At 56.8% G+C, this 27,889-nt stretch overlaps 1 protein-coding gene across 4 annotated transcripts in view; it reads left to right on the plus strand.

Annotated features, from left to right (window-relative positions):
• Positions 1-27,889, plus strand: part of SHANK3 (SH3 and multiple ankyrin repeat domains 3) — a 71,894-nt gene that overhangs the window by 22,940 nt on the left and 21,065 nt on the right. For 3 of the 4 annotated variants that reach the window (XM_047739724.1, XM_047739723.1, XM_047739725.1), the window contains 16 exons: positions 726-797; positions 3,028-3,136; positions 3,212-3,363; positions 3,458-3,625; positions 3,795-3,911; positions 4,305-4,382; positions 5,362-5,428; positions 11,109-11,382; positions 14,402-14,604; positions 15,716-15,829; positions 20,960-21,035; positions 21,328-21,410; positions 21,958-22,082; positions 22,183-22,315; positions 23,244-23,324; positions 27,267-27,290. In XM_047739724.1, coding sequence (XP_047595680.1) covers positions 726-797; positions 3,028-3,136; positions 3,212-3,363; positions 3,458-3,625; positions 3,795-3,911; positions 4,305-4,382; positions 5,362-5,428; positions 11,109-11,382; positions 14,402-14,604; positions 15,716-15,829; positions 20,960-21,035; positions 21,328-21,410; positions 21,958-22,082; positions 22,183-22,315; positions 23,244-23,324; positions 27,267-27,290 — 1,876 coding nt within the window. The remainder of the gene's footprint in view (positions 1-725; positions 798-3,027; positions 3,137-3,211; positions 3,364-3,457; positions 3,626-3,794; positions 3,912-4,304; positions 4,383-5,361; positions 5,429-11,108; positions 11,383-14,401; positions 14,605-15,715; positions 15,830-20,959; positions 21,036-21,327; positions 21,411-21,957; positions 22,083-22,182; positions 22,316-23,243; positions 23,325-27,266; positions 27,291-27,889) is intronic. The other variant, XM_047739726.1, reaches the window with a different exon arrangement.

The raw sequence follows: 27,889 nt of genomic DNA on the forward strand, positions 1-27,889 counted from the left end.
GGGTCTGCGTGAGCCCCGCTCAGCGAACGGTGCCTACGGTGTGCGTGCGAGGCGCGGGGTGCAGTGTGTGGAGCGTGTGAGGTGTGAGCAGTACGTGTCGCGAGCCGTGTTTGCAGTCCGCGTCTCGTGTGCTGGGAACGCGGAGGGCTTCTGCGGAGTGGGGTGTCCGTGCGCAGAGCCGCGTGTGGAGCAAGCCGCGCCTTACCCGTGTCTGCACATCTGTGCCCCTCCCCAACCCCTGGAGTCTCTGAGGGCACACCTCAGTCTCTCTCGTTTGCTCACCCCCATTCACGATGGAAAGGGTGTTGAGTGCACTGTCAGGAGTGGGGACACAGACTGACTTACAGTTTTGGATGGTGGTGGCAAGTGCAGTGAGCATTATGGTGGCTGAGCTCAAAGTTGGCTTGGCCGCTCTGGTGGCAGGGGGAAATGGGGTCAGTTCCACTCAGGGCATGTCTAGGAAGGTAAGCCTGGAATCAGGTCTTAGAAAAGGAGTGGCATTTGGCAGGGAACCCTGGGGGGTGGGAGTGAGAGAAAGGGTGTTGCAGGTTAGGGGACAGCGGGCACGCGCTCCCTCGGAACTTGGTGTTGGCGCTGTGTCCGTGGTAGTGTGCGTGAGGTTGGTGTGGCCGGCTGGCTGAGGAAACAGGGCTTGGTTTTGTGTGTGCATTTGCTCACTCAGCCCAGGTGGGTGCCTTTTCTCTGCCTTTTCTTTACCTGAGCAGTTTCGATACAAGAGGCGAGTTTATGCCCAGAACCTCATTGATGATAAGCAGTTTGCAAAGCTTCACACAAAGGTAAGGAGGAATCCACAGAGGAGGGACTCCAGAGGTTACCTCCTGGCCCCCATGAGCAGTGTTCCCTTCACCCCAGGCTTCACTGGATTTTGTGATATCAAAAATGCCATTTAAAAATTCCCGAGAGCTCTTCCTCTGCCCCCAGCACCCTCCACCCTGACTTGGGGCTGACCGTTGTCCCTCCAGCTTGGCTCAGTCTGTTTTCTCTTGCATCAGGGGCCCAGAGCAGGTGCTGGGGCAGCTGGGGGGCTGGGTGCAGACTCCAGCAGCATGGCTGTTGTGTGGGTGGTCTACTGATGGGTTTCAGTGAGATCAGACTCTTGCTCACCCCTCTGGGGGGCCCCTGGCTGGGTGTGGTGGTGGACTATGATAGCACGTGGTATCTTGGTGAGAGCCTGGGTGGAATTGGAGTGAAGAAACACCTGATGTTCTGTGTAGGGGACCTGGGGGCGGGGGGGAGGACTAGGAGCCTAGCACTTAGCGGTTACCCAGTGCTGGGCACCAATAATTAGGCACTCACTAATTTTCTCCTGAGAGAGGCTATTGTTATCCCATTTTCCAGATGAAGATACTGAGTCCCAAGAAGTTATGTGACTTGCTTGTGGGTGTGCAGCCAGTGAAACGGGCTGAATCCAGATCTGTCTCACGCTGGGGGCCTGTGCTGGGGCGCACCTACTGAGTGCCATGGCTCGGTGGGCCTGACCCCAAATGTTCTTTGGGGGCCACCTCACTACCTTCTCTGAATGCAGGAGATGCAATGTGGGTGCCACGGCCCCTACCCACAGGCAGCCTCCCTCAGCTGCCACCTCAGGTTCCAGTGACTAGTGGACCTTTGCTTACTGGACACTTCATTGACAATCTTTGGACCTAGTCTCTGTCTAGGAGAAGGATCAGAGCATTGGGCCACAGTGACCCCTCTGTGACCATGGAGCCTCCATGCCAGGCTTTTCTGCTGCTCCCAGGGTATATGGGGGTCAGAGGCCATGATTTTGGCTGGGTGGAGACTGTGCCTTCGCTCTCCACTTGCCCCAGTGTGATCCTGTCACTCTGGGTCCCCCCCCCCCAAATTGTTATCTCTTAAAACTGTCGTGAGCAGCTCACAGAACACTGGTGACACTGGTAACTGTTGACCCCCAGTGAGTCCCACTTGTTTTTAGATTGAGTTTTCTTTCTTTTTCTTTCTTTTTTTTAAAATATTTTATTTATTTATTTGACAGAGAGAGACACCGTGAGAGAGGGAACACAAGCCTGGGGAGTGGGAGAGGGAGAGGGAGAGGGAGAAGCAGGCTTTCCACTGAGCAGGGAGCCCGATGAGGGGCTCCATCCCAGGACCCCGGGATCATGACCTGAGCCGAAGGCAGAGGCTTAACTGTTTGAGCCCCCCAGGTGCCCCAGATTGAGATTCAATCCTGCCCCAGCCCTGCATGTATCTGCCTGCCCCTACTCTGACCAGCCCTCACATCCACCCTTGCCTCTGGGTCTGGCTGAATTCTCTCCCCATCGTGAGCACCCTTCTTCCTGCTTGATGGTCCAGGCCCACCTTAGGGGGCCACCTTCCGTGGGTGTCCTCTCCCGTCTGTGATGCAATCTGAGTGTTTGGAGAAGACCGGGGGCCTCGGCCAAGGCGCCTTGCCGTGTGGCATCTGCAGCGCCAGCCTCACTGAGTCTCTGCAGAGTGAACTAATGCGCGACTAGGTCAGCGAGTGCAAGGCAGGCCAAGTCAGGTCACAGGAGGGGCGGCCTGCAGGTGAGGAAGGGCCTTGGGGATAAGGGTCTGCCTTGGGGTGGACGCATGGAGAAGAAGGAACAGGACCACCTCGGAGTGACGGGCTGTGGGCTGTGAGGGGGGCGCTCCTGCCTGGGCACCCTGGGCTCCTGCAGGCTGGGCAGGGTGGGGCCCACGTGGCTGAGGCTGGGGGCGGGAGTCTGCCTGGGGGCATGACCCGAGCAACCTGGCCTTGGTGAGGCACTGGCCCGGCTGAGACCGGCTGTTGCAGTGGGCCTGGGATGCAAGGAAGGGCTTCAGGCAGCCCATGGGCCCAGTGAGCTGAGGTGGGCCATGTGGGAGTACAGGGCTTAAGGTGATAGGAGGGGTGACAAGGTCATGCTGCGGGGTGACAGGTGTGAGCAGGTGGGGCAGCAGCTCCTGTAGGGTGACAGGTGCCTGAGGCTTGCTGGTGGAAGTGGGTAACTGTGCTGCTGGGCTGACCAGGATGGCTGGGCATTCCAGGCAAACCTGAAGAAGTTCATGGATTACATCCAGCTGCACAGCACGGACAGGGTGGCCCGCCTACTGGACAAGGGGCTGGACCCCAATTTCCACGATCCTGACTCAGGAGGTGAGAAGCAGAGCAAGAAGGGGCATGGCCTTGGAGTGATTGGGACCTTAACCTTCCTCTGTCTTTTGAACCCAGAGTGTCCTCTGAGCCTCGCGGCCCAGCTGGACAACGCCACGGACCTGCTGAAGGTGTTGAGGAATGGCGGCGCCCACCTGGACTTCCGCACTCGAGACGGCCTCACCGCCGTGCACTGTGCCACGCGCCAGCGGAATGCCGCAGCCTTGACGGTCAGTGTGGGCGGGTCCCTGGCCTGGAGGGGCACAGGGCCCAGCTGGGGGAGGAAGCCGGGCCCGCCTGGATGCTGAGGCTCCTTGCCCTCAGACCCTGCTGGACCTGGGCGCTTCACCCGACTACAAGGACAGCCGCGGCCTGACGCCCTTGTACCACAGTGCCCTGGGGGGCGGGGACGCCCTCTGCTGTGAGCTCCTTCTTCACGACCATGCTCAGCTGGGGACCACAGATGAGAATGGCTGGCAGGAGATCCATCAGGTGGGCAGGGAGTGGGAGGGCACGGGGAGGGGGGAGTCTTGGCCTCTGTCTAGGGGTCGGGGGGAGTCTCCCGGCTCTGTCAGGCAGTGGGGGCTTGCCTGGCCCCGTCGGCAGGACTGGGGGTCCTGGACTGTGTTCAGGGACCCAGCTTTATCTCCTTTACCTCCAGGCCTGCCGCTTTGGGCACGTGCAGCACCTGGAACACCTGCTGTTCTATGGAGCTGACATGGGGGCTCAGAACGCCTCAGGGAACACAGCCCTGCACATCTGTGCCCTTTATAACCAGGTGTGACTCTGTGTGCACGTGCATGTGTGTGTGCAGCTACCCCCGTGCAGTGCTTGCTTGCCTGTCTAGTCCTGCTGTTACTTCGTGGGTGCGTGTTCTGTGTCCTGCTGTGAACTGTGGCCTTCCAGGCCGGTGTGCGCACATCTGTTCCCGGAGCACACACGCACATGTGTGTTCCGAACAGCTGGGAGTGGATTGTGTACGTCTGGGCTTTCTGGGCCAGTGGGACACTTGTGTGTCGTGTATACCTCATCTGCTCGTCCCCCTGCTGTGCGTATAGGCACTGGACAGGCAGGTGTGGGAGTGTGTGCCCCGGGCCCCCATCTGTGCCCCATCCTGGCCACGCCCCTCTGGCTGCCCGACTGTGACCCCCATTCCAACCCCCCCCAACAGGAGAGCTGTGCTCGAGTCCTGCTTTTCCGTGGAGCTAACAAGGATGTCCGCAATTACAATAGCCAGACAGCCTTCCAGGTACAAGAGTGGTTTATAGGAGGGTGAGGCAGAGCCTGGGTGTTTGACTCTGTGTGACTTGCTCTCTTGGGACCTTGGTTCTTTCCCTGTAAGGCAGTAAGGGAGCTCTCACTGAAGGACTGGCCAGGGTGAGAGAAGAAGGGGGTGGGCCAGTATGGGGCCCACTCGGGGCGGGGGGCCTTCACTGTGCATGGTTCCCTTGTCTTCCAGGGAGAGAGGGGGGTCATAGGGCTCTGGGGTCAGGGGAGAACCAGTGTGGGCTTGACCTGCCAGACACAGGTGGGTGTGTAGAGGCCAAACCAGGGCGGGAGGATTCGTTACAGTCCCTGACTCAATTCAGGGATATTTCTGAGCCCCTTGTCCAGCTGGGTTTTGTTCTTGGCCCTGGGATGACCAGGCACATGAGTCTCTGTGTGCCCTGGAGTTTGTGGGTGAGGGAATGAAGACCACGTTATGGGAACTTTTCGACCATGGAGGAGCTGGGATTCTATTTTCAGTGGAAGTGAGGGCCTTCAGGGGTCTCCTCAGAGACATGAGGGAAACAGGTAGGTCCTCTGTGGCAGTCCAGCCAGGGGACAGATGTGGCAGTGGAAGAGCCCAGTGGGTTCGGGTGAGTCTGGAAGGGCCTGTTGGATGACCAGATGCAGAGACAAGGGAAGGGAAGAAGGTGGGTGACAGGTACGAGGCAGCGGTGGGCCATGGCTGAGACGGGAGTGATGGTATATATGGCGTGGCTGTTAAGAGAATCAGTAGGGTGACCCATAGGCCTGGACTGTCTTGGCTTTAGCTCTGAAAGTCTCATGTCTTGAGAATTCTCTTGGTCCTGGGCAGAATGGGGTGGTAGGTTAGACAGGGGCCAGAGTCCGAGCCTGGGGCCCCCAACCAAGGAAGACACACACAGGAGCCCAGGGGGGATGCACAGGGGTTGGGGGGGCAGGTTTGGCGCCCCTGAGTCCCCTCTCTCACCCTCCCTCCTCAGGTGGCCATCATCGCAGGGAACTTTGAGCTCGCAGAGGTCATCAAGACCCATAAAGACTCGGATGTTGGTGAGTGCTCCCCAACCCAGGTCCCTGTCTGATGTGGATTTGTGGGAGTTGTCAGGGCCCCGACAGGTACAGGGGTCAGTGGGGATGGTACAAGGGAGCCCCCATACCCTGAGCCTCTTCCTTGCAGCTGTGCTTTGGTCAAAGGTCCATTAATAGCCCCTGAAGGTCTGGGGAATCTACCGAGAGCAGGGCCTGTGTGAGTGGACAAAGGGTGTGAGAAAGGGTTAAGGGCACCGTTCGGTTAGGGCTCTGGGTTGGGCCATTGTTGAGTTTAGGGATCGACTTAGATTGAGAGTAGGGTTGAAGTTAGGGTCTAGCTTCATTTCCTGTTAGGTCATATGAAGGGTCAGCAGGGAACATGGGGCAGTAGGTCTCAGCCATTGACCCTCAGTGTGTCACTCTTGCTTGGAGCAAGAGCTGGTTTAGATGGCCCAGAGCATGCTTCAGTAGGACAGGATCACGTAAGAAAACAAAGCACAGTGGTCAGGATGCAAATGGAAAAGGGAAGAGCTATCTTCAGGGCCCTGAGCTCTGAATGAGTACACTGGGGGAGCCCAGGATATGTCTGACTCATGGTCCCAGAAGGAAAACCAGGAGATGCCACTCGGTCTTGACTCTAGGGCAGGGCAGGGCAGGAGGATGGGTACAGCCATCGTACGGGAGCCTCAAGGAGGTCCCCCCCCCCCAACTCCCACGTCAACGGTGGGTGCCGGGCTGCTCTGGGACCTGTTCTTGGAATCCTGCCTTCTGTCTCCCATGTGCAGTGGGTGGGGCTGTGGGAGAGGGTAGGTCTCTCCTCTTGGAAAGGTGACCCCTGCAGCTAATTGCCACAGAGGGGCTCCCTTCTTAGCTCCCTCTGTCCTGCGTGGACCAGGTTGTTCTGCCCATGGTTCTCTCTGGAACACAGACTCCCAGGCTCCCCTTTCTGCCATGGTTGCAGTGTCCCCATTAAAAAAACAAAACAAAGCAAAACAAACAAGTGACAGTAGACAGCAAAGGGCTAGGGCCGGTCTTGGTTTTGTTGTGAGGTTATGGCAGGGCTAGGTTGAATTTTAAAGTGGGGTTAAGGTTAAGGTCAAGTTCCTGTTTAAGGACTCTTCTGCTGTAGTGTCTCCCCTGAACAGACCTCCTCCAGTGAGGCTTGGTTCTGCATCTCTCATGTCCCAGGATGGCCAGGGGACACGATCATGGGTCGAGTCTCTACAGTTGGGGTGGGGCAGTCCCTCCACGGCAGTGGCAGTTCTGTGAGTATCTGCAGATCCATGTTGAGGAAACGACTGAGCTAATGACATGGCACAGAATTTGGGTCCAGGTTCTGGTTGGGAGAGAACGAGGATAAGGTTTGAGGCTTGAGATGGGGACGAGAGACAGAGTGAGGGCTCAGTTAGGGTCTGGTTGTCAGCCTGAGAGAATCCTGGTTTGTACACATGTAGGATCCTCTCGTCTTGTGGTTGTTTGACCCTGGGAAAGCTGCTTAGGACCTCTTTGCCTCAGTTTCTCTTAAGTAAAATATGTTTTTTTATGGTTATTTGTATGCCATTCCATCCCCTGACCTCATGTGGGATTTGAGTCTATGCATCTGGACTCCTTGGTCCAACTGATTAGAGGGAGGAGGGTATCTGGTCCTGGCCCAGAGAGACCAAGGCTCTAGCTACCCCTCATTTTCCTGACCGTGGGCAGAGATACTAGAGCTTCTAGGGTCCCCATTATTATGACTCACTGGCTGGCTGGCCTGGCGTGTGCTCTCCAGGCCAGAGTTGGCGTGTCGCTGCTGAGCAGGCATACAGAGCAGGTGTCCAGTGCAGGTAGCCCCTGTGTGGCATTGTCTTTGCCTGCTGTGTACCCCAGCCTGCTCAGGGGTCATGCATACACTCAGATGAAGTAGCCAGATGATGACATAGCCAGATGTCCCTGAGTGTTTACTAGGAGCCTTGTTATTTTCGTTTACTCTCTCAACAATCCTGCAAGGAGTGATTATTATTTGTCCATTTTTATAAAGGGGGGCTTAGGGCAGAGGCTATCTTTGGACCCGTCCTTGTCACCCCTACTCCCTCTGCACACCTTCACTCTAGGGATGCTCCCTCAGTGATAGTCACAAGTTGCTATGTCTCACCCTAGCTTGGGGACCCGGGATGGGCCTGCACACAGAAGAGCTGGAGGGAGGCTCTCCCCATCTATCCCCCTTCCTCTTTCTCAGGAAGGGAAGCCCTGGTGAAGGGTCTGATAGGCTAGGGTTACTCTTCAAGGGACAGGACACCACGAAACCTCCTGGCAGCCCTCTTCAGATTGATGGGCCTGAAGCAGAGACCTGGTCTGGGGTCTGCTACCTGTGCTCCTCACCTCTGTCGCCTTGGGCCAAATTAGGGCCCACATTCTCTGCTGCCGTCTCCCACATACGCTTCCATGTTCTCACCAACTTGCTGTCCCATTGTGCCAGAGGGACGTGCTTCTCACGCTGGACCTAGGGATCTTGTGCAGTGTAAATTCTGACTCAGCGGCTGTGGGGGGGGCTGGAGAGTCTGCATTTCCTGAGAGTTTCAGCTCTGAGGTGAGGCTGATGTTCTGTGGGCCACACTTTGCTAACAGGGGTCTAGAATAGGGCTTGGCAAATGAGGCCTCACAGGCCAAATTTAGCCCACAGTCTGCTTTTTTTTTTTTTTTAATTGAAGCTTTAAAATTGAGGATTTATGTTTCATATAGAGTCAAATCCACATAACATAAAATTAATTAGTTTAAGTTGAATAATTCAGTGGTATTTAATACATTCACAGTGTCATACAACCACATTTATTGAATTTCAAAAATTTTCATCACCTGGAAAAAGGAAACCCTGCATATGTGAAGTAATTATTCCACATTCCCCTCCCCCCTTAGCCCCCCCTTACCCCTTAATGCACTTTCTGTCTCTATAGATTTACCTCCTACCTACACACAGGAGTAGAGCCCTACAAGACGGGACTCTTGGGGTTTGGCTCCTTTCACGCAGCTTGTTTTCAAGCTTCTCTGTATCAGAGGGTTTATCGCTGCATCATTCTTTCTTTACAGCTGAATAATAGTCCTTTGTTTATACACGTAATGTTTTGTTTATCCACACGTTCTTCAACAGTTGGGTTGTTTCTGCCTTTTGGCTCTTATGAATATTGCTGCTATGAACATGTGTGAAATGTATTTGTTTGGGTATCTGTTTTCAGTTGTTTTGGGTATAAACTTAAGAGGGGAATTGCTGGGTCATAGGATAATTCTATAGGTAACTTTTTGAGAAACTGCCAATTTTTTTTTTTTTTAAGATTTTATTTATTTATTTGATGGACAGAGATCACAAGTAGGCAGAGAGGCAGGCAGAGAGAGGAGGAAGCAGGCTCCCCGCTGAGCAGAGAGCCCGATGCGGGACTCGATCCCAGGACCCTGAGATCATGACCTGAGCCGAAGGCAGCGGCTTAACCCACTGAGCCACCCAGGCGCCCCTGTATGAGAATTTCAAAGCCTTCAAATCTTTGCAAACACTTGTAATCATTGGTATTATTGTTATTATTGTTATTTTATTACGGCCATTCTAGTCAGTGTGACGTAGTACCTCATTGTGGTTTTGATTTTCATCTCCCTACTGGCGAATGATGTTAAGCATCTTTCCTGAGTTTATTGGCCATTTGTAGATTTTCTTTGGAGAAATGTCAAGTCCTTTGCTTACTTTTTAATTGCTCCTGGAGTGAGTCAGGAGGTGTTCTTTCCTCTTCTAGTTTTTGGAAGAATTTGAGAAGGATGGGTGCTAGTTCTTCTCTAAGTGTTCGGTGGAACTCGCCAGGGCAGCTCTCTGGCGCCACACTTGCCGCTGTCGGGAGATTTGCGATCACTGAGCCGTGTCTTCTCTTACTGCAGTCTGCTTAGAGTTTCTATTTCTTCTTTAGTCAGTTTTGGTAATCTACATTTTTCTAGAAATTTGTTTGTCTCCTCTAACTTATCTAATTTGTTGGCACACAGTCGTCTGTAGTATTCTCCTTTAATCCTTTTTAATTCTGTAAGATTGGCAGCAATGCCATAATTTCACTTCTGATTTTAGTTGTTTGTGTCCCTTTTCTCTTTTTGCTCTGAGTCAGTCTAGCTACAGGTTTGTCAGTTTGGTGAATATTTTCAAAGAAACAACTGTTTTCATTGATTCTCTCTATATTCTGTTCTCTATTTTATTTATCTCTGTCTATCCTTCCTTCCTTCCTTCTGTTAGCTTTGGGTTTGGTTTGCTTCTCTGTTTCTAGTTCCTTAAGAGGTGCACTTAACGTGTTGATTTGAGACTTACCCTTTTTTGATATACATGTCTACAGCTATGGAGCTCCTTTTTGGCAATGCTTTTGCTTCATCCCATAAGTTTTGGCGTGTTTTTGTTTTTGTTTTCTCAGTGTTTCTAACTTCTCTGTGATGTGTTTTGACACACTGGTTGTTTAAGAGTGTGTTGTTTAATTGTCATGTATTTGTGATTTTTTTTAGTTTTGTTGTTGTGGTTCTTGAATTCTAGCTTCTTCCCTTTGTAATAGGAGAAGATATTTTATGTGATTTCAGTCATTTAAAATGTATTGAGTGTTATTTTGTGGCCTAACATGTAGTCTGTCCTGGAAAATGTTGCGTGTGCACTTGAGAATAATAGATAAATTCTTCTCTTGTTTTGTGTAGTGTTCTATACGCATATCTGTTAGGTCTAATTTGTTCAATTCTCCTATGTCCTTATTGATTGTCCCTTAGATGTTCTATCCATTATTGGAAGTGGGGCGTTGAAGTCTTAAATATTACTATGGAACTGTCTATTTCTCTGAATGTGTTAATGTTTATTTCATATATTTTGATGCTCTGTTGTTTGGTGCATATATGTTAATAATTGTTAATGTATTTGATGAATTGACACCTTTATCAATATACAATGTCCTCTGTCTCTTGTAACACTTTTAATCTTTAAGTCTGTTTCGTCTGATATAAATATAGCTACTTAGCTCTCCTGGTTATTATTAACATGAAATATCTTCCTTTATTCTTTTATTTCAAACCTACTTGTGTCTTTGAATCCAAAGTGATTCTTTTGTAAATAGCATATAGTTGGGTCATGTTTTTTAAATCACCATCTGCTTTTTAAATAAAGTTTTACTGGCACTCAGCCACACCCATTTGCTTGCGCATTGCCTGTGGCTGCTTTCGTGCTGTAGTGGCAGTGTTGAGTCCTTAGGACAGAGGCTATATGGCTTGCAAAGTCTGAAATAGTTGCTATCTGATCCTTTACAGAAGTTTGCCAAACCCTGGTCTAGAATGTCTTTTACGGTTTCCCTCATTATCATTAGCTCTTGATGGTCCATTGTGGCAGTAGCCTGGTTAGATTTGTCATGTGTGGCCTGTTCTGCCTCTGCTAAAGCCTGTGACATGGGCAGTTCCAAGAGCAGATCTGAGCATGCCCAAGACCTCACTTGGCTGACCGGAGGAGCGGGCTTCTACCCCTGAAACTAGAGTTAGAGGCAGTTTGGGATGTGACCCCCTCCATGGGAGCTTCAGTCATAGGCTGGCCAACTGTCCTGGTTGCCCAGGACTGAGGCAGTTCCTGGGACGTAGGATTTTAGTTTTCAAATCTGGAAAGCAAACCAGGGTAAGTTGGTCACCCTCTCCGGCTGCCCAGAGTCTCATCTGTACCCCCCCACTCCCATCCCAGTACCATTCAGGGAAACCCCCAGTTATGCAAAGCGACGGCGGCTGGCTGGCCCCAGTGGCCTGGCCTCCCCTCGGCCCCTCCAGCGCTCAGCCAGTGACATCAACCTGAAGGGTGAGGTGCAACCAGCAGCTTCGCCAGGACCCTCGCTGCGGAGCCTCCCCCACCAGCTGCTGCTCCAGCGGCTGCAAGAGGAGAAAGACCGAGATCGGGATGGTGACCAAGAGAATGACATCGGTGGCCCCACAGCAGGCAGGGGCAGCCAGAGCAAGATCAGGTAGGAGGGGTCTGGGAGGCCCTGGCAGGGTCTGGGTGGATGGGGTGTTTGGATCCAAGCAGGAGGAGCCAGCATGTAGATCCCAGCTGTACATCCCAGCATGTAGAGGCAGGGAGAGACCTAGTGGTGCCTGGCACGCCTGCAGTGATGCGCTGAGGCTTGGGGTGGACAACTCCCAGGCCCCCCAAACAGGCCTCCCTGGATAGGAGAGGGAAGAGAGTGAGGCCCTGTGGGCTGGAGCAGGCTCCCCTATGCTAATCTGGTTGGAGCTGGGTTTGCCCTGGGGGGAACTCAGGGAAGATGTGGAAGGAGAGGGCTTGGCCAGCTCTGTGCTTCCCAAAGGTTCCTGCAGTGCTAGGAGGAGGATAAAGGCTGAGATAGGCAGGGCTGAGGTGTGTGGTAAGGGGTTAGGGACTGCAGCTTCATCTCTATGAGGGTTTGAAACTTATAGGTGACTCCCAGCCTGTCTCCAGGAGGGAGTCTTCGTCCTTCCCCCGACGTCTCCAGCCCTGTAGAACCCCAAGACTCTTTGCTTCTACTCTTTACCCCTTACTGTTAGTGCTGGGACCCTGAGAACGAGGGACACGGGAGGGACTTGCCATCCCCAGAACTTAGAGGAAGAAACCTGGGCTGAAGCCCCACTGGCCTCGGTGGGCTGGACAGTGGGGAGTAGGCGGGTGGGCACTGGCTCTGCAGACAGATGGTCGGGGTCCAGTACAGACAGACCTGGTGTCTGCTGACCGTGGCCTTGGATGGGTCGGCTAACCACTCTGTGCCTGGGTCTCATCAGTGAGGGAGGAGTAATTCCACAGAGCTGTTTCCTTCGGGAAACCTTCCAGAACCTGGGCAGGTGAGGGGTTCCTACGGGGATCCCCTGGCCCACTGCACAGTCCAGCTGCTGCTGGTTGGGGCATCTCTTCTCCTGGCACATGGAGGGCAGGAGCTGTCTTCCTGCCGTTTTCCTAGAGCCAGTCACACAGAGGTGCCCAGGAGACATTGTTGGATGAGTTACACGAACAGCATTTTGTTTTCACGACGACAGCTGGGCGAGCAGCATCCGTGGGTCGTTTCCCTTCACTTTGGCCATGCGTGAGGCTGTGCTTTCTTAGCACTGTTCTACGGGTGAGGGTCCCGATGTTCAGATGGGGGAAGTGACGTGTCTGGAGTCATAGAGCTAGGAAGCGGCATAAGTGGGCCCCAGGCAGACCTGGTTCCCCAATTTTCTAAGCCTGAGTATTCAGCAGAGAGCTTGGGTGCAGCAGGAACTTATGAAAGCAATTTCTCCCTTTGCCTTTGTCCCTGCTTGTGCAGCTATAATCTGTGATGTCTCCTCTCTCTCCGTGTCTCTGCCCAGACTCCAATGCTGTCTGTCCTGCTCCAAATCACCTCAGTTCTCCCTTGAAGCTTTTGCATGTCCCATGGATTTATTAAGGGTAGGACAGCCCAGTGGCTAAAAGAACAAACTTTGGGATGTTTCAGTTTTGCAGAAACAGAAACCTGTAGATGCCCTTCATGTATTTGTTGTATGTTCATTCATCCTCTCGGCAAACGTAGAACTAAGACCTGCTCTGTGTGGGACGGCAGGGTTATTACTGTTTTTCTACAAACATTTAGTGGGTGCCTAGAGTGCCAGATATGGGAGGAGCTAATAGCAGGGGGTCCTAAAGGTCTCAGAAGGACACTGACAGCTGGGGCCCAGGACTAAGAAGCAGTTAGATGGGCAGTGATTCAGGTAAGGGGAGTTCCTGGTGAGTGGCCAGGAGGGGACTGAGGAAGATCGGTGCACCGTGGAGGGAGAAGACCTCAGGGAAGGAGATCCCCTTTGGTTAAAGGAGAGAGGGTGGCATTTGAGCTGGGGGGGTGGCGGTGGGGGTTGGGCAATGTTGGAGGGAGGCCGAGTCTCTCTCCACCCAGCGCCCCCTGTCGGCAGAGCCTGGCACGGAGCCCCCAGCGCCCCGCAGAGTGTGGCGGAGTGCCCCCAGCATCACAGAGCAGGGCAGAGAAAAATGGGGTTGTAGCTGAGAGGCATGGCTGAACTGGACGGATGAGTAGGGTTAGAGTAGTGGGAGTGTCGGGGACGGCATCACGAATAGCCCGGAGGAGGAGAAGGAAGATGCCCGACCTTGTGCCTGGAGAGTAGCTAGTTCTCACCTCCCAGAGAGTCCGGCTGTTGCCCGAGGATGTGGACCTGGACTGCCCAGGTACTGGGGAGCCAGTGCAGGCTTCCGAGCAGCGCGAAGGTGGAGGACTTCGCGCCTCAGCCTCGGTGCCCAGGTCCGGGAAGCCGGCCAGGGAAGGTGGTCAGCGCGGAGTGGTCAGCAGGGGCATCAGGGACAGGTGTCGAGGAGGAGAAGACCCAGGTCTGGAGGAGGAGTTGGGCGCCCAGCCCGTGGCAGCGGCCAGGTGGCTAGAAGGCCGAGGCCTGAGCGGGGACGTGGGGGCGGACCGCTGGGGGAGCCCCTCCCGGCCGCGGAGCCGCCCCCCCCCCACCTTCCCCCGCCGCCGCCGGGCTCTGCCGACCGCGTTCCGCGCGCCCCGCAGTCCGACCTCTCCTCCGTCCTCCGTGCGCTGCGGCGCCCCTCGCCGGTGGCCTCTCCCGCCGTGGGGCCGCGGTGAGGTGGCCGCTGGCGGAGAGGGAGGAGGGCCGGCCGCCGCCGCCGCCCGCAGAGGGAGGAGCCGGGCCGCCGAGGAGGCGGGGCGCGAGGAGCGGCCGCGGCATGGAGCGAGCCCGGCGCGCCCGGGAGCGCAGCCCCGCGGCCCCGGAGCCCTGAGCGGGCGCGGCTTGTGCGCTGGAGGGAACGGGCCGGGCGCGGCGGCGCGGCCCATGGAGCGGCCCCGGGCCGGGCCCCCGGCGGGCGGGCGGGCGGCGGCGGCGGGCGGCGGGCGGCGGGCGCTGCGGCGGCGGCTGCGGTGAGGCCGGCGGCGGGGCCGGGCCGCGCGCCATGGAGGCCCCGGGCGCCGGCTTCGCGTGCCCGCTGCCCCCCGGCATCGCGTCCGTCACCTACGTGTTCGTCTACAGCCCGAGCGGGCCGGGCGGCCCCGGCGGCCCCGGCCCCGCGCCCGGCCCCGGCCCGGCGCCCCCCGCGCCCCCAGCGCCACCGCCCCGGGGCCCGAAGCGGAAACTTTACAGCGCCGTCCCCGGCCGCAAGTTCATCGCCGTGAAGGCGCACAGCCCGCAGGGCGAGGGCGAGATCCCGCTGCACCGCGGCGAGGCCGTGAAGGGTGAGGGGGGCACGGGGGGCGGGGTCGCGGGCGCGCGGCGGGGGGCACCCCTCCAGGGAACACGATTGGGGTCCTCCGCGATCGTGGAAGGGCCAAGGCCATTTTCGGGGTCTCTGTCGTTGGGGGCATCTCTGGAACTCTGAGCCTCTGTGGTCATTATGGGATGCATCTGCTCCTGGGGGATTCCTTGTGTCACGGTGAAGGGCTCTGTGTCAGGGAGGGGTGTCTGTCTTTACGGGGGTCGTGTCGTGTGGGTCCCTCTCGGTCCTCTGCCACTGTGGGTTCCCTGTTGTCACCATAGAGGTTCTTCTCATCATGGTGTTTTTGTGTCACCATGGCGGTTGGTGTCATTGGGGTTCTGTGGATTTGAAGGACCCTATCCCATCAGGGACCTTCCTCCAATTATGGGATTCCCGTGTCACTTCTGAGACTTATTCATTGGAAACCCTGGTGATATGTGGGGACCTTGTCCCAACGTGGGGGCTATCTGTGACAATTATGTGAGCGTCTGTGTGTTATGAAGGTTTCTGTCACTGACGCTTTCTGTGTTCTGGGGCGTTCCTGTGCCATGACAAGCTCCTCTCATTATGGGGCCTCTGTCATTTTTGGGGTCCTATCCTCATGGGTGCCCTACGTCCATGGGATCCTGAGAAGGAGACAGCTGTGAGGTCAGCCGTCCTTTGGGCTGTTGTGTGGCCTAACCTCTTGGCCACAGCACAATGACCCTGAGCTTTTGGCAGTGACCCCTGGGGTGGGCAACAGAGCAAGGATGGGGTTGGTTCAAGAGGTGGGAGGAGAGGGGTCAACTGGGAGGACAGGAGCAGGCTTGTGGCCCCTGCCTCTTCCTGATGTCCCCCCTCGAGTGTGTCCATCTGTGTGTCTCTCTGTCCTCCACATGCCTCTCTGGTGCTGTGTCCATCTGTTCATTTCTGTCATCTGTGTGGATCCCAAAATCTTCCCAGGGAAAAAGCCAGGAAACTGAAGGAAGGGAAGGGATGAGAAGGAGTGAAGGAGGGGGGCGGTGGGCAGACCCTGAGCCTGCGGTGGTGGGTGGGGTGATCCCTGGGTGTCCTGCAGTGCCCTGACAGCTGTCTGGCTTCTGTCCCTCCAGTGCTCAGCATTGGGGAGGGCGGTTTCTGGGAGGGGACCGTGAAAGGCCGCACGGGCTGGTTCCCGGCCGACTGCGTGGAGGAGGTCCAGATGAGACAGTATGACACGCGGCACGGTGAGTAACCCCACGCCCCTGAGCAGCTCCGAGGGGCCCTGCCCTTTGCTCCCCTTTGGTCTTGCTCAGAGCTAAATACATGGATATTCACAGAGGAAAGCCTAGAGTAAACTCAAAGACACGTTGAAAGTAGACACAAACTCATGTACATGACAGACACAGCGTGCACACCGCGTGCGTACTTGTGGGTGCACGTGGGTGTTTCACAGCCATAGAGACACATGGGACCCGCTCACGGGACACACAGTATCATGGTGCCTCTCTCTGTGACCCCACACGTGACTCCCTGTGACCATAATCCACACCCCACCCCCCAGCATGGGCCTCACAGAAATCCTGGGTGTTTGGAGTGCGAGATGCCTGTGTGGCTGGCAGACAAGTAAAGAGGTCAGGATGAAAAAAGAGGCGTCATTCCAAAGTGGACAGATTGTCCAAGTGGGCAGTGCAGGGAGGCCTGGGCCAACCAAGAGGAAATGAGGCCAGTGGGGCCCAGAGGGGATGTTGTGGGTGCCTTGGGGCCAGGATGGTCTGAGGGCAGCAGGTGGGGCATGGCTGCAGCCTTCTCCTGGAGGGAAGATGTAAGGGCAAAGCTGCAGTTTCTAAGGCTGGGGAGCAGCTGTAGTCAGACCTTGCCGACTGCCTGGGCCTCCAGAAAGGAGCCTTCTGGGTGTTGGGATCCGAGGTGGTCCTACCAGTAGTGAGTAGTGGCTGCCCTTTTTGGAGCTCCCAGGCCAGGTCTGGCCGTGTGTCTGCAGTGAGTACTCAGGGCTTCTAGGAGGGCCCCAGACCCATGAGTGTTATTTCTGTCTTGGAGGTCTGGTGTCACACAGGGAGCCCCCTCCTGAGTGGTGACCAGTGGTAGTTAGCCGTGGCGTGTCTAGACCGAGGGTGCCCACGTCCCTCCCTCTGCACAGGGAGGGCTTGGGCCCAGGGCTGTTGGTTGAGGGTTTCCCAAGAGGAGCCAAGCCCTGTGTATCCTGGACCTCTGCTCTATGTGGAGTGTGGCCATGGCCCGGCGAAGCAGGAGTGGCTGCTGACCTCCCGAGCAGGTGCCCCTCCTCCTTACTTGACCTTTCCCTGTCTTGCCCTGATGGCTCTCCTGGTGGCGGGGAGCACGGAAGGGACACCCACCCCGTTTTCTGCCTCTGGAGGGTAGGTAGGCAGTGTGTCCAGGTGCGGAATGATTTCATAGGTCTGGGTCCTGGTACCAACTTCATGGAGGGAGGTGGGGAAGAAGGGGCCTCTGGATTCGTTGACTCGGGACTGGGCCCTGTGCTGCCCCGAGGGAGGGCTGTAAGGTCTCTCGTGTGAGAACTGTGTGGCTCCAGAAGCTGAGTTGGATTTGAGAGCAGCAAATCTCGATAATGTGTTCGATGTACACTGGGCCTTGTGTTAGGAGCGGGGTCACGGAGGCCAGCTGTCTGCCTAGAGAGGGGCAGGTGTGCACAGCAGTGACAGCTGGTATGTTGGAGTGTTCCTGTACCCGCGGGGTGGGGGGAGCACACGGAAGCCCCCTGGGGTTGGCCGGGAGGAATCGGAGAGCAGCCTTGCAGGACCGCTAGAAGGCCGCTAGGTGGTCAGCTGCTGGGGCCGGGGCAGAGCCTGTCCGCTGGGGCACGGCCTGGTGTTCCAGATCTGCATGTGCTGGGATCTGGCATGATGGGATCTACCTGGGATCTGGCGTGCTGGGATCTAGCTGGGATCTGGTGTGCTGGGATCTGGCGTGCTGGGATCTGGCATACTCCTAGCCGCATCAGGATGTCCGGTGTATGTTTAGCACTTTTACATAAGAGAATTCTCTGACTTGTCGCACAGGTCTGGGAGGTGTGCAGTTCCTAGTTCCTCTCTAGGAAGGCAGAGTCTGGTGTGTGCTGTGGGCAGGGCCTGTAGGGTCTGTGCTGGAGCTGCTGTGCCTCAGGGGCTCTGAGTGGGTGAAGCTCAGGTGTGCATGGAGCAGTGGCAGGGCTGGGGTGGGGGCATGAGGCTGGTCAGGGGGCCGTGGGCCCAGGTGGAAGACCTTTGCAGCTTGTGGCAGGGCTGTAGGAGACTGGGGTGCGCTGTCTTGATGGTGCAGGCCATTTAGGGTTGGGGCAAAGGCCCAGGCCAGACAGAGTGAGGAGGTGGAGAGGGCTGGGGCGGGGGGGCTGGGGCTCTGGGGATGGGAGAGTGCGAGGGGTCCTCTGGAGAGGGAGCTGCTAGACCAGGGTGGATCTGTTGTGTGTCAGCTGAAAGAGCATCAGATGGTACCTGGCCCACGGAGCCCTTTCCTGGGTGGGGAGGGGGCAAGCGGCCCTCAGGGCTGCCTGCTGGCAAGGGGTAGGAGTAATCGCTGTCCTCAGCCCAAGTCCTAGCCGCCAGCTGCTCTGGGCGTATCGTGTCTAATCTGGGACCCAGGGGCTAAGTTCTGCCAGAGCCAGAGGGCAGCCCAGGAATGGGAACCCGCTTCCAACAGGCCCAGATCCAGAGAAAGATCTGCCTCTGAGACTGGAGTGGGGACAGAGATGGACTTAGAGGCCAAGAAGGGGACACTGTGCCAGCATACACGGGCCGGCTGATGCCCAGGGTCATCAGACACTGCCCCTCCCAGGGCCCTGGCTGGAGCAGGACGGGTGAAAGGGGCAGCTGCAGGCAGAACGCTGAGAAGTGAGGAAAGTCCTGTGTGCACAGAAGGGTATTTAGGATACCTGGAAGGCTCTGGCCAGGTCCCCCCCTCCCCTTGCCCCTTCCTCCTTCCCTCCTCCCCCTCCTTTCCTCTCTCCCTCTCTTTGCTGTACTTGGGGGGTCATGCTGTGTGTTTTCACTTCAGCTGGCTTCTATGTGTCTGATTAATAAAACTGGAAAATGAATTTGTGTTATGTAATAAATACAATTTGACAAAATCTAAAACCTGGAGGCTAATGAACTGTGGTTTGAGGGGTCCTTCGGCAGGCGCTGTGATCATTTAGAAGTGGGGTTAGTTTGGAGAAGGGTGTGACAGAGGCAACAAGGGGTCGGATGCGTTCCCCCCACCCCCCCAGCAATGATGAGGCCTGGCCTGCTCTGGCCTTGGGAGCGGCAGGATGGTGGGTGCAGGTGCATGACAGGCACTGTGTGGGAAGAGGAGAGAAGGGAGCAGATGAGCTGCTGGGAGGGTTCGGGTGATAAAGGCCATCGGAACCTAGAGGACCCTCCAAGTAGAATTTTCCGACAAGGAGAGGCTCCAAGGGGTCTGTCGACTTACCGAGAATCATGTTAGTGGCAGGACCCTGAAGCGAGACCAGTACTTTTGCCAACAGCTGTGTCTTCTGATGTGAACAGGACTTCTTTCCTTTTTTCCGTCTAGCCACCGCTCTGTCTACTCCTGCGTCCGTCTATCCCTTGACTTACTCACCTTTCCTGCCATTCGTCTGCTGTCCTGCCAACCCAGCCAGCCCACGCCTCTCTCCGTGTATCCGTCTACCCACCCATCTGTCCATGGACTGATCAGTGCATCCCTCTGTCTACCGGTCCAGCTGTCTCCGCCCCCCCTCCACCCACCCAGCCACCGACCCGTCCGTTGGCCCATCTGCTGCCCTTCGATCCATGCCCGCCCTTCCAGCCTGTTCTCTTTCCCTCCATCCACTTCTACATCCATTTACCTTTGATCAGATGTTTTTCTATCTATATCTTGTTCTGTCTGTCCTTCTGTCCCCCACCCGTCTATCCTTCCAGTCGGCATTTAGAGGGTCTGTTATGTGCCAGGCACTGTACGAGGTGCTGGGATCGTAGAAATGCACGAGATGTGGTCCTTACCCAGGAGGAACTCACAGTCAGTCGTGGCTTCTGTTTCTGATCTAGTTTCCTCTCCCTCCCTCCCTCTGCCCCAGCTGTACGAGCTGCTTGCTGTCCCTTGAGCACCCCAAGCCAGTCCTGCCAGGTGGGCTTTGCCCTGTGGGCCCCTGCTGCCAGGAGGCCCTTCACCCAGAGCCCTCGGACTGCTCCCTGATGTTCTGGGCCTCTCCTCAGCTGTCCCTTCCTGATGAGCCTTCACGTGACCACCCTGGGACTGCAAACTTTCTCTGTGCCCTGTCCCGCTTGCTTCTCTCCTGACATCAGCCATCATTTGACCTGTCCCACACATACCGTTTCCTGTCTTTCTGTTCTCTTTCTTCAAGTAGACGGTAAACTCCGGGGCGGGGGGCTTTGTCCTGCTCTGTGCTGTTTCCTCAGAGTCCAAGACGAATAGTGTTTGGTACACAGTAGGTGCTCCCTAAATACTTGTTGAATGAATGAATGAATCTCGAGAAATGCTGGATGATAGGGCATGACAGAGGAGCTGTGGCTGAGATGCGAGGTGTGGCGGAGCTGTCTTGGGGTTCTTGGGGGTCCTGGAGAGCTGGAAGCTGGGCGGGGGCAGGAGTGGGGGTGAGGTGCAGGAGGGTCTTACTTCCAGGAAGCTGGACGAGAAAGCCCGGAGCAGCGGAGTGGCTGCAGGTGTGGGCTGGAACCTGCGGGCGTGCAGGAGATCGGTGAGGCCATGGTGGGGCAGCAGGGGGACAGCTGGCCAGCCCTGGGACGGCTGCGATGGACTTTGGGGTCGAGAGTACAGGTGGTGACAAGGCTCTGTGGGGTGCGGTGACATCAGGAAGGGGCCCCAGCCCCACAGGGACCTCCTGCCCACTCAGAAGCAGGCTCTGGAGGGAGGGACCCTGGGAGGCTGAGTGTCTGGGGGCTCTTGTGAGGCTTTCAGTGAGGACCCGGCGACCCGTCCTGCCAGCGTGTGTCGCCTACAGCGCGACACGCCTGTAGGAACACAGCACTTACACGTGACTCCAGGTCACACACGTATGCCTACACAGGGACACGCCTTCTTTGCTCTCAGCCTCAGGGCTTGCCAACTTTTTCCGAAGGCGGCCCTGGCCTTGCCCCGTCTGCTGTGTGCAGCCCCTCAGGAGAGAAATGAGCTGAAGCTTCTCCCCTTTATGGACCCTGACCCCCCAAGGCCAGGGTTTCCAACATGGTCCCCTCAGCCTTCTCACCTTAGGGCCATGGGGCCCCCCACTTCCACAGGGGGGTGTGTGTGTGTGGGCAGGGGCTGGTGACCAGCACGGTTGAGGGGCAGTGCAGGTCAGCTGGAGGACGTGGCCCTCCATCTGCTGACACTTCCCTCAGAAACCCGGGAGGACCGGACCAAGCGCCTTTTCCGTCACTACACAGTGGGCTCCTATGACAGCCTCACTTCTCACAGGTACAGGTGGAGGGGGCGGGGTGGGTGGGCAAGGGTAGGTGTGCATGCGGGTAGGACGTCAAATACGGAGGGAGGACGAAAGCTGGTCGAGGAGGCCTGGGGGTAAAGAGGGCAGAGGAGGGGAGGTGATCCCCAGCCCACCTTTGCCTTCTGCCTTCCTGCGTCTGTCCGGGGACACCTTCCCGGGGTGGGCTGTGCCTGTCGGGTCCTGTCTGGGGCACATCTGGGGTCCCCTTGCTAGCTGTGCTCTCTGGCGGGGCTCTCCTCACCCCTCCCTGCTTTCCTCCACCAGTGATTATGTCATTGACGACAAGGTGGCTGTCCTTCAGAAACGGGACCACGAGGGCTTTGGTTTTGTGCTCCGGGGAGCGAAAGGTAATGGGGGGTGGGCGGCACTGCGAGCGAGCGTGTGGGGCTGGGGTGTCAGGCCGGCAGGGGTGGCACCCTGCTCGAGGTGTCTCTTACCTCTGTTTCTCCTCGCTGCTCTCCTTCCTGCCTCCTCACTACCCCACAGCTTCGCTGCTATCCCTCACCCCTGCCCCATCCTTTGCCCCTGCCTCCCCCACTCTCTCTCCCTGCTCCTTTGGCCCCTATCCCCCTGTCTTGCCCCTGACCCTCTGGCCCCACCCTGCCTTGCTCCCGTGCTCTGACTGTCCTTGGTTTGGAACGTCCCAGTCCAAGGCAGTGGTGTCTCCTCTTCGCCCTCTTGATTTCCGAGATCTCTGCTGGAGCATGTCTGTTGGACCGGGAGTCCTCTCTGGTGGGGCTGAGGGTGGGTCTCCACCCTGGGCAGCTCCCCGGCACCCTGCCTCAGTCGTCTCTGGCTCAGCGTGTTGAACCCCTTGTGGGAGGCTGCCGCGTGCCAGCTGCTTCCGCCGGGACCGTGCCAGTGAGGCACCTTCCTAACTGCCTCCCCCTGCAGCGGAGACCCCCATCGAGGAGTTCACACCCACGCCGGCCTTCCCTGCGCTCCAGTACCTCGAGTCGGTGGATGTGGAGGGTGTGGCCTGGAGGGCCGGGCTGCGCACTGGAGACTTCCTCATCGAGGTGAGGCTGGGCCTTACCTGTGGGGCCAGGCGGGGTGCTGACCTCGAGTCCCCAGGAGGACCCACGGGGAACGCCCCCACCACCCACCCGTCTGTCCCAGGTAAACGGGGTGAACGTGGTGAAGGTCGGGCACAAGCAGGTCGTGGCCCTGATCCGCCAGGGCGGGAACCGCCTCGTCATGAAGGTCGTGTCTGTGACAAGGAAGCCGGAAGAAGATGGGGCTCGGCGCAGAGGTGAGGGGCCGGGCTTCAGACCTGAGATCTTTGACCCCAGGCCCTGGTTCCCCTCTCCACCCCCTGGCCCCAGACTGTTGACGTCAGATGCCTAAACGTAGGTGAAGTGTCCAGCGTTCAGGGCCCAGGGTGCCTTCCCAGTCCCCGATGTCAGACTGCCAACCCTGGCCCCCCAGCCTCTGACCCCTGACCCCAGGTCGCCCCCTCCTCAGATCCCCACCCCCTCCTTCCCGGCGTCCCCCCAGCCCCTGGCATGGAAGAACCCTCCTTCCCGACACTGCCACACTGCCGGCAGCTGCCTGGAGGCCGGGGTTGCCATAGCAACTGTGAGGTTGACGCTGCCGCCGCTTATTGTCGGAGGGAAGGGGGAGGCGGCACCTGAGGGAAGAGGAAAAGCGTCTTCTCCCCGCGACGTCGCGGCACAGCCTGGGCCCAGGAGGCTTTGCTAGCTTGGGCCAGCCCAGCCCAGGTCCCGGTTCGGCTGACCACAGCCTGGTCCCCCGAGGGGCAGTGGCCTCCAGGGCCTGGGGGGAGCCCTGGAGCTGCAGGAGCCCAGCCTGCCGGGAGACCCCTCCCAGCCCCCACCTCATGGCTCCCGTGCCCCCCTGCTCGGTGCTCTGAGTCTCCAGGGTGGGCACCCAGGCAGGAGCTGGCCGGCGCCGTGACCCCTGCTGGGGCGCTTGACCACCTGGCTCCCGAGGCCCCAGCTCCCCTGGCCCCCGCCGGGCCCTCAGCACCCCCTAAGCTCCCAGAGCCATGAAGAAGTTTGCATCCAGCCGCAGCCTGAACAAGATCCTGGCACAGTGCGACTCGTCGTCCCGGGAGTACGAGGAGATCCAGGCGGTGGAGCGCAAGTGGCACCTGCACCTGGCCACCCCGCGCTGCCTGCCGCTGGACAGGAGGGCCAAGGCCTCCCTCTTCTTTGCAGCCCCACCGCCCCCCAAGAGGGCCCCCAGCACCACGCTGACCCTGCGCTCCAAGTCCATGACGGCCGAGCTCGAGGAACTGGGTGAGCAGCGGGGGAGCACAGCGGGCAGACAGCCCCAGCGGGAAGCCAGGCAGTGTGAGCTGGTGCCAGAGCTGGGCAGGGACAGAGGGGAGGAAGGACAGACTGACACACTTGCGACAGAGGGAAGGGGGTGGGTGCTGAAGCTCTGGGCAGGGGGATGACACGTGGCTGGCAGGAGGGCTGGAGACTGACCGGGAGCTGACCGGGACAGATGGTCAGGGAGCAGGACCTGGCCTTCCAGTGGGTCTGCATGCATGTGCCCCTGCTGCCTCCGGCCGGGCTCGACCGCTTCATTTCCTCTAGGGGTGGGAAGAGCGGGAGTCAGGGGACCTGGGCTCCCTCTGGGCTCTGCTGGCACCGGCTGTGTGGCCTTTTGCTTCTTGCTGCCCACTTAGTCCCTGTTCACTTGTGAGTTAAGCAGGGGTTACATTGAGCCACTGACCTGACGGGGCCATGCGAACATCACCAGTGTGAGGGTGGGATAGGCCCTCGTGAGCTACAGGAGGTGAAGAAGAGTGTGTCAGGGCTTTGATGGGGCATGATCCCAGAATGACCCCCAGTAGCCTCATTGTGGGCCTGTCTAGTTACATGTGACCCTTAATAGCACCATCGTAGGCATGTCCCGATATGCAGGACTGCTCACATGCTCTGTCTTCCTGTAATTTGAACCCAGTGCTAGTCCCAGACTTGACTAGGGCTCTAGCTGTGGAAAGAATGCCGACTCTGGTCCTAGGCTGGCTTCTGACCTCATCCTGGCCGCAGGAAAGGCCTTGGTCCTGGTTCTAGACTGACCCTCAACCCTGGCTTCAGGCTTTGTTCTTCCCCAGCCATAGAAAGAACACTTACCTGTCCCCCCACATTATTGCTGACCTTACTAATAGAGTGATCCTTGACCTCGTCCTGGCCACACGTTGAGCCACCCTCCTTCCACACAGGTGCTCTTGTCTGCATTGTAGGAGGAGGAGAGTCACCAAGATAGACCAGGCTGATGTGGTCATACTTTTCTTCCCCATAAATACCCTGAATAAAGTAAAAGTCAAAAGTAGATAGCCAACTCAAAACAAAGGAGGAGGAATTTCCCAGGTCTCAAGAAATAGAGGAATCAGTGAAGAAAGTGAGAGGAAGCTGCCGATGCTTCCATCGTCCAAGAGGGCTGGGGACAGTATATAGACCCTGAGGGCACGCCTTGGGGCTCTGATGCTTCCACAAAGCTGAGAGATGGAGCTGTGCACCCATGAGAAGTGGGAAATTTAGAACCAAGCTCAGGGACTGGCATTAGCATCAAAAGAACCGGAAATTACAGAAGAATAAGTAAGACACAAAATGAGGTGTTTAAATACGAAGTTTACAGAAGTAACAGAATTCATAAAGGATAGCCCTTTATGACAGCCCATAAAGGACCGTATTTCCTACTCCTCCGGAAAAAAAAAAAAAAAAAAAAAAAAAAAAAAAAAAAAAGGAATAAGCAGGTTTTAAAAGGATCCCTAAAGAGCTGTTACTGAAAGAAAATGTATAGTCACTGGGATTAAAGAAATCCATGAGTGGGATAAGCAGTACACTAGATTCAGCTGAAGAGAGAAACAGCAAATTAGAAGTTAATCTGAGGAAATTACCCAAAATGCACACAGAAAGATAGGGAGAAGTGAACTATCAAAGGGAATATGAAAGATAATGGAGGACAAGTGGGAAGATCCCAGTATGATGAGAGTTCTAGAGGAAAAGAACTAACTGATTGGAAAGAGGCAATATTTGAAGAGTAAATGGCTAAGAATTTTCTGAAATTGAACAAGGACATGCAATTCCATTTTGAAGAAGTGTAAGTTCCAAACGAGGAAATAAAGATGAGTCTGCATCTAGACCTGTCACACTAAAACTTCATGACATCATAGACAAAGATCTTAACTACCAAAGTAGCCGGATGACTTAGAAAGGAACAACACCAGAGTTGTCATCAGCAGCAGTAGCAGATGCTAGAAGACAATGGAAAAATAAAAGTCTTGCACCAAAATGCTTTCCCCCCTAGAATTCTGTACTTAGCTAAACCTGCTCATTGAAGACTGAGGCAGAGAAACCAGCAGACTTCTGGCCCCAGGGTCACAAGGGTCCAAAACTTATCACCGGGAACTGATCCGTCTCACTGGTTGAGGGCCCAGACTGATGGATAAACCAGTACCAGTAGGCAGCTGGGTCTGGCTAGACACCAGACCAAGGCTCTTGTGGGTGGGTCCCAGGTAGGCATTTCTTCCAGAGGCTGGCACATAGCCATGTTCAGTTACACGTTCAGAAGGGATCCTCCTAGTTCTGCGTGAAGAGGGGTGTGGGCATCCAGGGGCCAGCGGACTGAGCCCTGTGGAAGCAGAATTGCCTTCTGCTTCCTGGGATGCTTCTGTCTGGAGGAAGCAGTGAGCAGGAGAGCCTCTGGTCTCTGTGCACTGGTCTGGCTTCTCCTGCGGCTGGGCGGCAGGGCTGTGCTGTATACTCTCGTCTTCTCAAGGGGCTCACTGCTGCTGCCTCAGCGCAGCGTGGTTTCCAGCAGTTCGTACCTGAACGGCGGAGTGTGGGGGAGGACAAAGGGACAGCTTCGCACAGAGGCTCCATCCACACCGCTGGGTGAGGAGGGGTCATTGCTCTTGTTGAAGCTGGACCCAGACTCTCCCTGTAGCTCCATTTGGAGAAGGAGAAGCCCCGCTGCCTCCAGAGGAGATGTCCCGGGAAGTCAGATCGCGGCTGACCTTCTCTAGGGTTGAGGGGGCCAGGCCGGCATCAGGGTTTCCCCAGGTACCTGAGGATTGTCCCAGGTCTGGTGTTGCGCTTTCCTCAGATAGAAACTGGACCTGTGGGTTTATCGACAGCATGAATGCGCCGGTTCTGGGCCACGGTGCTGAGAAGTGGTAGAGCCCGTTAGGGTGCTGTGGTCTCTTGAGAAGATGACCTGAACACGTGGGAAGAAAGGCAAGTGTGAGGCCGCAGAAAAGGCAGGTGGCACGGGTGGGGACTCACGCCCAGACGGTTGCTCGCTGCTCGTGGGTGTTGAGGAGAAGCCAGGTCCTGCAGGAGGGAGAGGAGGTGAGGAGCGCCCTGGTGGGGGATACTGTGAGCAGAGGTGATGCCCGGAAAATGAGGCCCTGAGGTGGCTGGCAGAAACAGGATTGAGAGGAACAGGATGGGAGAGGAGCCCTCCTCCTGAGTCGGGTGGTGGGAAGAGGGGGAAGAGTGGGACACGCCCAGTGCCCTCCAGCATGGGGGTTCCTTGTGACCACATGTTCGTCTGCTTGAGCCAGAAATGTGCTGGGGCTGCAGAGATCAGTGGAGACGCAGGCCAGGAGGGCCTGGGCGGGTCCGAGTCCCTCCTGTTGATCTGCTTTCCCATGAGAAGTCTGGAACTTTTGGGTCCCTTTTTCTTTTGTGATGAGAACGTCAGGGCAGGAGACGTGCCCGTGTGTGGCCCTGATGGGCCATGGTCTGGTGGAAACACCGTGCATGGGGCACTCAAGACAGCACTGCAGCTCTTAGCAGCCTCTGAGCTTGTTTTTGGTGGTGATGGGGCGGTTGTGTTTTTTTTTCTGAACAAACAGTTGATTGTGTGGACATGCCCAGATACGTGAGCATGTCTGTGTGTGCATGAGCACCCTTATGCATGTGTGTGTGTTTGTGTGTGTGTGTGCATGTGCCTGGATTTGCATGCATGCAAATACACGTGCCAGCTTGTAGTGGTTTCCACCTTGAGTTTCAGGCCATGTACCGCCTTGGCATTTGGGCACATTTGCCACTCCGGGGCTGATAGGGAGGTGTAGGCCAGGGGTTGTAGGGGATCTGGGGGGTCCTGGTTGTTGGGAGGGGTGGGAAATGGGGAAGATGGGGACATGGGAGTGGGAAGGGGGCCCGGATGCTGAGGGATGAAGCCTGCCTCTTACCCCCTTTGCTCTGTTTCTTGATTGCAAGCCTCCATTCGGAGAAGGAAAGGGGGTGAGTCTTCTGCTCCGTCCCCAGGCCCCAGCTTTACCTGATCCCTGTCTAGGGAAGTGCTGATATGTGAGGAGGTTCCATTTCAAGTCAGTGTGGTCTAGAAACCTGGGTTGTACCTTCCTGTTGGCCTTCTTCCTGGGAATCTGGTATGGGCACAGTAGAGGGAGCTAGGGAAGGACAGATGGGGAGTTCCAGGGGTGTGGCTGTGTGGGGGTGTCCTGGCAGGCAGAGCCGTGGGCTTTGGGGTCTCAGGTGAGTTGGGGTAGGGTGGGGTGTGAAGGCCACTGAGGCAGCCTGGTGAGGCAGAGCTGGGAGGGCCTCCCAGTGGAGGCCATAGCCTGTGTGGTGTCCTGGAGCTAGGTGGGAGAAGGGTTCAGAGTGCTCAGCTGTGGGTCTCCCTAGGGAGCATGGTGACTGGGCCAGTGAGGTCAGCAGCACTGACTGGGTGCTCAGCTCTGGCCCATGTTGCTCCTTTCTGCCCGTTTTCTGGGGGCTCCTTGCGCCTGGTGTATGGTTCCCCTTTCTGTGCTGACCTGTTGTGGGGTCAAGCCCAGTGCTGATGATCACCCCTTCGGAGCAGCACTGGGGAGGGAGCTCGG

Source organism: Lutra lutra, chromosome 8 (assembly GCF_902655055.1).
Source record: "Lutra lutra chromosome 8, mLutLut1.2, whole genome shotgun sequence".
NCBI lineage: Eukaryota > Metazoa > Chordata > Mammalia > Carnivora > Mustelidae > Lutra > Lutra lutra.